Source organism: Panthera uncia, assembly GCF_023721935.1.
Source record: "Panthera uncia isolate 11264 chromosome B2 unlocalized genomic scaffold, Puncia_PCG_1.0 HiC_scaffold_24, whole genome shotgun sequence".
Classification (NCBI taxonomy): domain Eukaryota; kingdom Metazoa; phylum Chordata; class Mammalia; order Carnivora; family Felidae; genus Panthera; species Panthera uncia.
In genome coordinates, this window is record NW_026057580.1 from 105,380,523 (window position 1) to 105,392,819 (window position 12,297).

General features: G+C 37.3%; 1 protein-coding gene across 10 annotated transcripts in view; it reads right to left on the reverse strand.

Moving 5' to 3' along the window:
* The window catches only part of SYNE1 (spectrin repeat containing nuclear envelope protein 1), a 477,690-nt gene that overhangs the window by 342,325 nt on the left and 123,068 nt on the right, over positions 1 to 12,297 (reverse strand). For all 10 annotated transcript variants that reach the window (XM_049653080.1, XM_049653082.1, XM_049653085.1 and 7 more), the window contains exons 6-7: positions 3,758 to 3,850; positions 2,691 to 2,869 (exon numbers count right to left, since the gene is read on the reverse strand). In XM_049653080.1, coding sequence (XP_049509037.1) covers positions 2,691 to 2,869; positions 3,758 to 3,850 — 272 coding nt within the window. The remainder of the gene's footprint in view (positions 1 to 2,690; positions 2,870 to 3,757; positions 3,851 to 12,297) is intronic.

Genomic DNA, 12,297 nt, shown 5'->3' on the forward strand with positions numbered 1-12,297 from the left:
TTTATTTTTCTATAATGTGTTGAACACATACACCCTCCCCCCCCCACGCACACCTATGTGTTGTATTACATCAAAACAGTAGGTGATATTTCTAAAAAGTTTTAAGTTTTAGTCCAAACCTTTCATTTAAGAATCTCAAATACAAAATCTAGGAAAACTTAGGTATGTCGCTTACAGAAGTGATACAAACTTAGACTTGGACACATCACTTAAAGAAATGATGAAGTATATCCAGTTTATAGGCATTTCTGACTTCTAATATGTATTTACCTCAAGTCATTTTCAATGGATCTGGATGTACCTATCTTCATTTGTTTCATTATCTCACTAAGTTTTGCCTTAAAATACCATTGTTCTTCCTAGACCCTTCAAAATAAGGTATGCAAATATCAGATATGCTGTAGTTTAATGCTTTCATGTCTGAGAGAGTATACAGGATAGTACATTGGTAAAATAAAAAAAAAGAGAGAGAGAGAGAAGGATGGATTATGTTGCCTTACTAAAAGGGTTTTTTTTAATTTGTTTCTCACATAGTTTAAAATTTTATATGAAAACAATGAATACAGTTTTGACAATGTCTGGTGTTTCCTGGATGTTTTGCCCTTTCTTATCATCTACACTCTTCTAAGACTGATAAACATTCAGACCACAGAGTCTCACAGATTATAATTTTAAAAACATGTCATATACTGAAAGGGGTATAGATTCTAAAGTCTTTTACCCATATCTTGTTAAAAAAATACTTGAAAAATACATACTAGGATAATGTAAAAAAATAGCTTTTAGAAAAATTATCAACAATTTGGTAGGCATAATGGAATCATGGGTTCATCACAAAATTTTTATGTTAGAGAAGTCATCTCCCCAAATCTCTACACTTTATGCAGCTGTAAAATAAATGGATCTCACTGATACGTTGATGGGTGGGAAATCCTGGGATCCATAAATCTGAACATTTATACAGATAAGGAAAATACCACTTCCACTGATGTTACAAATATACAAGTTGCAGGAATGACTTTTAGTTATTATTAGATCCCCGCACATCTCTGGAAGCTAAAACACCATACGTAGAACAAAACCAATGCAGAAAAACTCCAACAGCATTCAATTTCAGTTTACTTCAAACAACTATAATATTAAGAGAAACCAATTTATTTTTGATTAGTTTAATGTTGTGGGAAGCAATGGGCAAGAGACTATCACATTGACATTATTACAAAGTTTTATTGCAATAGCATCATGACAAGTGTCCTAGCATGTGGTCACTTGTCTCTTCCTACCCAGCACATGTCTTCTCTCTGCCCAATTAGCTGCAGAAGAGATCAGTAATTGCCACTGTAAATGAAATGCAAACAATATACCAGCACTGTGGGCAGGTTTTTAAAATTCCATTTCTACTACAGATTCTAAAAAGCCACAAAGCTTTGCTTTCAAAAAAATTTTTGAGTACAAGTTGAATCATAAAAATATATCCCAAATTAGACAACCACCAACACACTTTAAAAGTGAAACCAAACTGTGTAAAATAGTAACACTAATTACGTCTTCTCTATATTTAATTTTTATTTTTGCTCTTCAACCGCTTTAAAAATAGAACTCCCTATGCTTAGTGTTTCAATAATTTTATAATGATAAGTGCTTGTTTAAAACTATTTTTCAGAAGTAGGGAATAAGATTCAGATTAGAATTAGGCACACAAAAAACAAAACAGAAAGAGAGTTAATTTGACATGTCATTTAGGAAAATCATCCAAAAGCAGAACTTCTTTGTGAAGAAATCTTATCACTGACCACATCAAACCACAAAACTTTGGTCTGCTCAATTGAAAATGCTATTGAAATTGCTATGAAGAGATACTCCTTGAAAGTACTAATATTCTGTGCAGCATTATCACATGAATGTACACATATAAATTCATTATTCCCAGAAGCAAATCCACAGTCTATAAGCTGAAGTTGACAAAGGAATCTATATTCCACATAAAAGAGGAGACCCACGGAAAAAAATTTAAAGATAAAATTGCTAGAAAGTTTTGGGAAACAACAACGAATACAATTACTTCAAAATGTGGACCTGAGTTCACATTATTATCAAATAGAACCTAACAGTCTTATGAAGAAATGATCACATTTAAACCTCTACTGTATTTGCGTAAAGATTATTTAATAAAAGCAGGACGTCCAGGGGCAACTGGGTGGCTCAGTCGATTAAGCATCTGAGTCTTGGTTTCGGACAGGTCATGCATGATCTCATGGTTTGAGCCCCATATCGGGCTCTGTGCTGACAGCACAGGGTCTGCTTGGGACTCTTTCTCTCTCTCTGCCCTCTCCACTCGCTCTCATGCTCTCTCTCTCAAAAGTAATAGACATAAAAAAAAAAAAAAACAGTCCAAACAATAACCTAAATAGATTAGCCCTCACATTATCAAAGTGTAGTTGTTAAAAAACAATTAATTGGGCTCAATCACATGAATAATGAAGGAATTCGTTTGATGACAGCACTTTCCTAGAGTATTAATGATGGTTTCTGTTGATATTTTAATGCAAGGAAAGAATGCAATGTCCGGAAGTAAACCCTTCACTCAAATGTCTCTTCAAATTCTGCAGTATTGGAAAGTGCACTCAGCAATAAACCGGTAACTTAAATTATTCAAGGGTTTCCAATTTAAACAAGCTCGTGGCACTTACTTGGCTACTGTGTACTGAACCCACTTTAATAAAGCCTTCTTAGCATTTCCTTGGATCTTGGTGGCCACCTTCCGCTTACTCGGGGGGCTGGCGGTCTCCGCGCTGACCATGCTGTCCACAGAGGATGTGCTGCCAGGCAGGGACTGCAGCTGCGGCAGGTTGCTGGTCAGCTCCTCAATCTGTTTGTGAATTAACGGTGGCCAAAAATATAAGAACTGTCTTGTCATTTCCTTGGATGTTTAACTTTTCCAACTGAAAGTGACTTAAACTCGCCCTCTCGACATCATTGACAACGCAAGCTCTTCAGGGCATGATTGACATGGTACTCTTCACAGTACTTCCCACTGCATCTAAGACTACTCTATACACAGTCACGACTGCTAGTTACATACATGAATGCATGACTAAAACAAAACCTAATGGTTATCCAAACTCAGAGATGTACACCGCCCAAGTGAACCATAATGTAAACAATGAACTTTGAAGGATAATGATGAGTCAATACAGGTTCGTTAATTGTAACAAATATCACTCCGTGGAGGATGTTGGTTACGGGAGAAGCTACTCATGTGTGGAACACAAGGTATATGGTGAGAAATCTCTGTAGTTTTTGCTCACTTTGGCTGTGAACCTAAAACTGCTCTAAAAGTCTACTTGTTTTAAAACCAACCCAATGGCTAGAAAACTTATTCTAGATGGAATGGGGAGTTAATTTCTCCCCTTACTGTCTAATAGGAGCATAAAACTGGTCCTTTCCAGAGAGCAGAAATGTTCCTAAGCTCTTTAATACACCAATATTTCATCTCCATTGTGCCCTGCTCACTTTTCAGACTGAGTACCTATGCCACAGTGTTTTAGAGGAGTTCCATATATGACACATATGACACCTTTGCAGGGAAGAGGAAATTCTTCTGCTAACAACAACAAAAGGTACATGTGAAGGTCACATTTCTTCTAACATAAGGATCAATCTCCAAGGTAGGGAAAAGGAGAGTGTTATTAAAATTTCCACCGCTACCTCCATCCATGACATTATATCAACCACAAAGGGAGCTATAGTTCAATACCTGGAAATACAGAATAATGGTCCACATCAATCCGAGAACTATTGATGGCCGGCCATCTGCTATATCGGTGGAGTTAATGTTGACTAGTTTAATCTGTTCAAAAAGAAAAACTCTACTTGTAACATACCAGAAGATTATAGACCACCTAATTATGCAATAATTAGCACTTTATTAGACATCAGTACAATTTGGTCATGCCTATGTAATGGTACACAAGAGTAAGTAGGGTGAGCCATCGAAACAGACAAGCACATGGTTTCAGTGGAAATCTCAGGAGCATTCATTAGGTGCACACAAGAAAAACAACTATGGAGTGAATATCAAAAATTTCTTCAAAGTTGAAAACATATGACATCATGCAAGGAATTACCAACAAAATACCAGACAGGAAAAAAAAAAAAAGGTGGGGGTTATTTTTTACATCCAGAAGTTGACTGGAACTTAAAAGAAACTGTGATCAGTAGTTTAAAAAAATGCACTTACTTTGAAATTTGTTACCAAATAGCATGAAATTTATGTTCTCTTTCACCTATAAAAGCCAGGAGTTAAAAATTCTAAAATTTGTACTAACCGGTGATCCTCTGTACATGGACTGACATGAAAAAAAAAGGAAGAAGATGATATACATACATACAGAATTTTTCAAAATCAGAGTTATTTGCTCAAAGGGAATAAAAATGTAGATAGCAAATTTAGAGCATGATTGGGAATATATTTTAAAGATACAGGAAAGCCAAGAAATAATAAAGTAGAAGAGACTGTTAGGGTTCAGTTCCTTACTTTTCGGCACTGGTACCCGTAAAGCGTTCAAGATAGATGTTAACCTGTTTACAGTTGTCCACAATTATTTATTTCAATACTTTCCCAACTATTAAAAATGTTATTTCCCAAATCTCAGCAAAATGAACTGTATGGTAAAGTCTGTCTCAGCCAATCTTGGTAGAACACAGTTAACAACTGCTCATTGTCCTTTCCATAATCCCTAAACAAATTAGAAAAAAAAATAATAAAGTACTTCTTAGATTTCTAGCTCAATAATTCTTAGACCAGATTTAATAATAAAGTTCAGAAGTTTGTAAATGGTTTACTTTTAAAAAATTATCAGATGCAAAAATACTTTAATTAGTTTAAATGTACTAGCTATGTATCAGAGGACTAGCACGATGCTAGCACGAAAACCACTGTAAATCACTTGAAATATACCTAAGGGATTTTGTCTCGGGGGTAAAATTCATTCATCAGGTTTGAAGACACACAAAAAAATTGAGAACGTGCATAAATTGCAAACTTATGTGTCTACTTCTTTTAAACCTAGCACAGCATAGGACATATAATACATGTTTGTGGAAAATAAAGAACATCACATTTTTAAATTTTGTGACAGAACCCTATTGCAATGTCCATAATCATTTTGATTACTCTTGTCTACAGCTACTCTAGAATTTTTTCCACCTCCATTTTAGTATCCACAGGGCACAGATATATAATACATGCTAATAACCATAAGGTTAATGTATTCCATAAAGGGTAGATTATTTCTCTTTCTTTATATACCACTCTTTAAAAATGGTAAGTTGAATTTCTTACCTCAATCCAGCTCCAATTGTACCATGAACTTAACATATTGTACTTACGATAGAACCTAAAGATAACTCACTCAACTTCTAAAGAAAAAAAAGGTTTTCTTGTACCATGAACTTAACATATTCTACTTACGATAGAACCTAAAGATAACTCACTCAACTTCTAAAGAAAAAAAGGTTTTCAGGGGCGCCTGGGTGGCTCAGTGCGTTAAGCAGCCAACCTCAGCTGACAGGTCATGATCTCATGGTTCATGAGTCAAGCCCCACGTTGGGCTCTGTGCTGACAGCTCAGTGCCTGGAGCCTGCTTTAGATTCTGTGCCTCCCTCTATCTCTACCCATCTCCCCCACTTGTGCTCTGTCTTTCTTTGTCTCTCAAAAATAAATAAATGTTAAAAAACAATAATAATAAAAGAAAAACGTTTTCAATAATTATTTTCTCTCTTAAAAACTGTATGTTCCATAATGGGCTTGTGGAGCACAGGTTTTTTGTTCATGTTTGTTTGCTTGTTTGTTTGTTTTCCTTCGCTTCCCTTCCCTTGCAAAATCCTACTAAACTTAACCTATTAAATTCTTAATAGCACAGGAGAGTGGGATGGACAATAGAGAGATACCTGAAGAGACTAAAGAATTCCTAGAAACCAGAAAGAGAATGAAATCACAATGATGGACCTCACCTTCAACCTGTTGGCCCAGAGGCTGTGAGAATGCTGCCCAGGAATCTGCTTTAACAAAACTTCTAGGTTTTGTTGATTCTGATGTACGTCAGTGTTTGAGAATCCCATACTAGACAATGGCACGTGGCCCATGTAATCTCAGGAAGTTTGATTTTGCAAGCCAGAGGCCCATGTGGACTGAATTTGTGTTCACCCCAAATTCACATGTTGAGGCCCTAAACCCCAATGTGACTGCATTTAGAGACAGGGCCTTAAGGAGGTAATTAAGGTTAAATGAAGCAGTAAGAGTGGGCCCTAATCCAATAGGGCTGGTGTCCTTATGAGAAGAGCAGAAGACACTAGAGCTCTTTCCACACCCACAGAGAGAAAAAAGCCATGTGAGGACACAGTGTCTATCTGTGTCTATCTGTCTATAATTGTCTATCTGTCAGAAGAAAGAAATGAAGAGACCAACTCTGCTGGTACCTTGATCTTAAGCCTCTAGCCCCCAAAACTGTGAAAAAATAAATTTCTGTTACTTAAGCCATCCACTCTCTGGTAGTACAATGGTAGCCATAGCATACTGAAACAAGGCCCACAGATGTTTCCAAAAAATATTCAAATTATTCAGGCATAAATTTCAAAAAAAATTTTCAGTTGAAACTCCAGATTACTAGTGTTTCTTGATATACTGGAAAACCTAACACATAGATGCATTGACACTTTATGCTAGTTGCCTTCTACAGTGTGGTGGGGGGTGAGCCATTCTAATCAGTGATGCAGGTAGCCAACTACCCGAATCACTTAATAAATAACAAATAAATAATTAAACTTCAATAAAAACCCAGATCACTGACTTTTCTTGTTCAGTTGGAAGATCTGGGATCACCGTGCTTGATTTCACTGACGCAACTACAGTTCAAACTGAATGTTGGCTTCCGTCTTGCAGACAGGGCACAGCGCTGCTGGGTTCTCCTGTTTCCATAGGCAACCTCTAACTCGCTTCGTCTTTTACATCACCTATCCAACTTCATAGGAATTGGAATTCATGTTGCTTGTCTGCACTCAGGGAAGTTTTGGGAAAGATGGTCCGTGGTTGGCTCCTTGTGGTACTGTTCAGAAGGACCCACTTGACACCTCATTGGAGAAAGAATCTGGGGGAAATGGTGTTGGATCTATTCATTAGAGTCACAGTTACCTGGTCCCTATCAGGTACTAAAGTAGGCTTTTTTCAAATGCCCTGTAAACAAATTGAAAATAAACACAATGGTAGAGTTTTCTCCAGGAAAACTTGAGGAGTGCCCTCATTATTCCTTAAATCAAGAAGGACTAGATTAACATTCTATTATTTAAAGAAAAAAAAAACCGAAACAGAGGCCAAGGTAAGTCCAAAGGTCAAAGACAAATGCCTGAAAATACATTTGAAATGCAAGTTCTTAAATTATATAAATAAATAAATAAATAAATAAATAGTAAGAAAGTGGGCATCAAAGAGCCTTAAAAAAACTCATTCCTGCTCACAGTCAATGTTTTATTACTTAGGGTTGTTCTGTGAAAATGATCTTGTGTGAAACAAGTGTTCTGCGAAAAGAAGGCTCTTTGGTCCTCTTTGCAAACAACGCCTTTACAGTCCTTAAATTTTCTCCAAGACATTAATAAGGGGAATTTTGTTTTTATAGTCATAAAGAATACCTCAGAATAAAGCATGACACTATTGTTATATAGGTAAAATGGGAGACTAAATAACATGGAAAACTATAAATATCTTGTTCAACATGGCTTTTTCAGCTTTCTATAAAAAAGTCATAGAGGAAGCTGAAGGAAGAGAAACACCCCATTAATAGTGATATTAGAGTGATCTGGAAACAATGAGTAATATTCTGTAAGAAGCTAATATTGCTAGGGCGCCTGGGTGGCTCAGTCAGTTACGCATCCAATTTCAGCTCAGGTCATGATCTTGCGGTTCATGGGTTTGAGCCCTGTGTCGGGCTCTGTGCTGACAGCTCAGAACCTGGAGCCTGCTTCAGATTCTGTGTCTCCCTCTCTCTCTCTGCCCCTCCCTACTTGCACTTTGTCACTCTCTCTCTCTTTCAAAAATAAATAAACATTAAATAAAAAAGACCTAATATTGTTTTTCTCTGCCATCTTAACGTCCAGAATCTCTCTTCGGCATGGGAGTTTGCACAACTGACCAGACTTTATATTGTTTCATCTCACTACCACCTGACCAAAATACAAATTATTCACTGAATAGAATCAAGTATTTTTGTATTTTTCAGAATATTTCTGTCATACAGAAAGTATTCAAATATGCATTCATGCAGTAAATAAATTAATTTAGTGCATATAGACTTAGAAGGAAATAGTTGTATCATTCTATTTCCCAGGAGTATCTGGATATCTATTTATAAACCTGTTTTTGGCATTTCCAAACACAGACACCTGAATTCCCACAAGTTAGGAAAAGGCTAAATCTAAAAGGGTTCTTGCAACCCGTTTGGAAGAAACTATGGCAATACCTAAGAAAGCTACATATACACTTACTTTTTGACCCAGCAATCACACTTGAAAATACACTTCCAATAATAGGAAAGTACTATGCATAGTCATTAATTGCATCATTTTGGTTTCAAAATACTAGAAACAACCCAAATTCCCATTCATAAGAGAGTAGTTGAATAAACTCTGGCACCTCCAGCTATTGGAATACGATGCAGCTGTGAACATGAGTGAGGAAAATCTCCATGAACTGATTTGAATGATTTCCAGGATATAGTGTTACATGAAAAACCAGAGCGCAAGAGTGTTTTGTAAGATGTTACCCTTCACGTAAAAAAAAAAAGATGGTGTATGAAAATACATCTGCCCATTGGTGCAAAAGAAATGTGGGCAGAATAAATCAGAAGCTAGAGAGCTTGGTTACCTAAGAGGAGATAGGGAATGGAAGGAAGAGGAATGAGAATGTAACAGTAGAGATAAAGAGGGGGTGCCTTCTCTAAGTATAACTTTTACTCTTAGAATCATGGTAATGTCTAGTTCCCCAGATAAAAAATAATAATAAAGTCAACTAGGATGTGTGTACAGGGCAGGAGGGAGTGTTATTTCAAACCGAATATGATTTGATGACCTAACTTTATTACAAATGCATAATATCATCACACTGAAGGGAACGAAGAAGAACAGAAGTAACCTAAGTGAATTTTGAAAACAGTCCTTTGACTGAATGCTGTAATACTAAAGACAAAAAGAACTCTACACCACACTGTTCTCCAGTTAATAAATCCGTTTCTCACAGGGGTGTGGTGAGCAATTATTAAACTATTTCATGTCTGTACTAGGACTGAAAAACAGGTGAATGCATTGTAGATGAAAACCAGGTTTCTTATTTTCAGAGAAAACAGAAATAAATAAGCATCGAAGGCTGTAACTGACCTTGTGGTTTTAGACTGGAATCAGAAGTATCCATTTAAACTAATGGTTTACACACACACACAGGAGAAAGAGAGAGAGAGAGAGAAAGAGAGAAAGACAGATGTATGTGTATACCTGGGTTAGTAGACATTGATATTTTCTAGATCTGCCTGTTGAGAGAACCTAAGGGCAATGAAACTTCAGTAGCAAGTTTCAGTGCACACCTAGCATGCAAATGCCACTCACTAATAAAAGGAAAAAAGGCTGCTTAGGGAAGTGGTTGCTTCCAGAACTGGGGCAGGGAAAATATAAGGTAAATATGGAAACTCTGTAGTTTCAGAAAATAAGGAAATGCTTAAAAAAGGATGAAGCCATATCAAAAGAGTATGGCAGCAGCATGAAGGAACTCTTAAAGGCCAAAGCTGGAACAATTTGAGAATAATAATAATAACAATAATACAGTATATGAATTTGGGCAGAGTGACATAATTCAGCCTACACCAGAGATCAACACGAAACCATCTTGCACAACTAGAAAACTGATTAGAGGATTAACACAACAGTCTGCACAGAACTCGCCAGGTACACGGCGTGGGGAGGTAAACCAGCCTACACCACAGATCAACACGAAACTGTCTTGCACACCTAGAAAACTGATTAGAGGATTAACACAACAATCTGTACAACCTGAACCACAGAACTCAGCAGGTACACAGCACGGGGGGTAGGACCAGGGGAGGTGAACTTGACGCAAGGGCAGAGAGGTGTTTTTGCTTGTGAAGAGAAGAAGAAGACAGGGGGAGAGTACGGGAAAGCATTCCCCTTCCCCCAGAAAACAGCTGGAGAGAAAACAAAGAGTACGCAAGGGACTGAACAAAAAGGGGAAAAAAGAGAAAGTAAAGCATTTAAATTCCATTAAGACTCTATAAACAGGGGGAGCACAGAGTATGAAACTCCACAGCTCAACACCTGACAGTGTTCTGATGGGAAGGGCAAATTTCCAGGAGCAGAGAGAGAGGTACGAGGGGTCCATGGGCCACACAGGGAGACACGGTTCCCCTGCTGGGAGGACATTTGGTAGAGGATATGTGGCCACTCCACAGGCAAAGGTCCCAGTGAACCCTGGAGAACAACCACATTCACTGGTGTTAGAACAAGGATGTTAAGGGGGAAGCCTGGTGCTAGTTGTATGTTGTATTTTCCATAATCCCTAAAACGCTGCCAGTACATGATCGTGTGAACTTTTTCTGGGGCAGGCTGGAACTCAGCCGCAGTCTCTGGACATCAGCAGCAGCATAGTTCTGCGAACGTTCCAGGGGGTGGGTGGGCACCCAGCCATTGCTCAGCGAGACACCCCCTCCCAGAGGGTCAGAACAGGTCAAAGTTGTAGTCCCACAGAAGTGAGGGGTTGGGAAACACAGCCACATCTGAGATAAAACTCAGGAGGGAGGTGCCGCCTGGCAGCCTGACACCTTGGTCACAGACAGTATAAAAGAGGGGAGAGGACAGAAGCCAAAGGCATAGGAGGGGGGCTTGATTGCCAGTAAGGGAGCACACAGAGTTCTGATACTAAAAACTGGCTAGCCAGGTGAAGCCATTTTTACTCCTACCACGCATGGGCATACATGACTACATGTGCCACAACAATCCACCCCAGTAAGCTAAGCAGCACCATCCAGTGGAGAACAGAGCCATTACACTAAGCCCCACCCAACTGGGCCAACTTCTCTGGTCAGGAACAAAAGTCTCTCCACCTGCTTAGTTTATGGACTATAAAGTGCTTCATAGTTTGACTTCTAGGGGAAACCAATGTAATTTCAATCGTATTTCAGTCTGTTCACTGGTCCATCTATCCAAGTTTTTTCTTTTCTTTTCTTATTCTTGAATACAGAAAGAGAAAAAATTATTTTTATTTTCCATTTTTATTAAAAATATTTTTCCTTAATTTTTCTATTTTTTTACTTTTTTGTAAATTTTTCAAATTCTATTTTGCTTCGTCATTTCATTTTGTTCTATTTTATTGTATTCATTTTTTTCAAATTTTCAAGCATTTTTTCTTTTTTTCCTTTCTTTTTTATCTCCTTTTTTTTCTTTTCTTATCTTTCCAACTTTACTATACTACATCAAGCTCCTTTCAACAAGACCAAAACACACCTAGGATCTAGCATCCTTTATTTTATTTTTTTGTGTTGTTTTTAATTTTTTTAATTTTATTTTCTTAACTCATTAATTTCTTCCTTCAAAATGATAAAAATGAAGGAATTCACCCTAAAATAAAGAACAAGAAGAAATAACAGCCAGAAACTTAACACAGATATAAGCAACATGTCTGAACCAGAATTTAGAATCACAAAAATAAGAAAACTCTCTGGGGTTGAAAATAGAATAGAATCTCTTTCTGCAGATATAAAGGAAGTAAAAGCTAGTCAGGATGAAATAAAAACTACTATAAATGAGCTGCAATCTTGAATGGTTGCCACTCCAGCAATGATGGATGAAGCAGAGCAGCCACTCAGCAATATAGAGGACAAACTTATGGAGAAAAATGAAGCAGAAAAATGGAGGGAAATTAAAGCAAAAGAGCACGATTTAAGAATTAGAGAACTCAGTTACTCATTAAGAAGGAAAAATATCAGAATCATAGGGGTCCCAAAAGATGAAGAGACAGAAAAAGGGGTAGAAGGTTTATGTGAGCAAATCATAGAGGAAAACTTTCCTAACCTGGGGAAAGACACAGACATCAAAATCCAGGAAGCACAGAAAATTCCTCTTAGATTCAACAAAAACAGACCATTAACAAGGCATATCATAGTCAAATTCACAAAATACTCAGTCAAGGAAAGAATCATGAAAGCAGTAAGGGAAAAAAGTCCTTATTCTACCAGGGAAGAG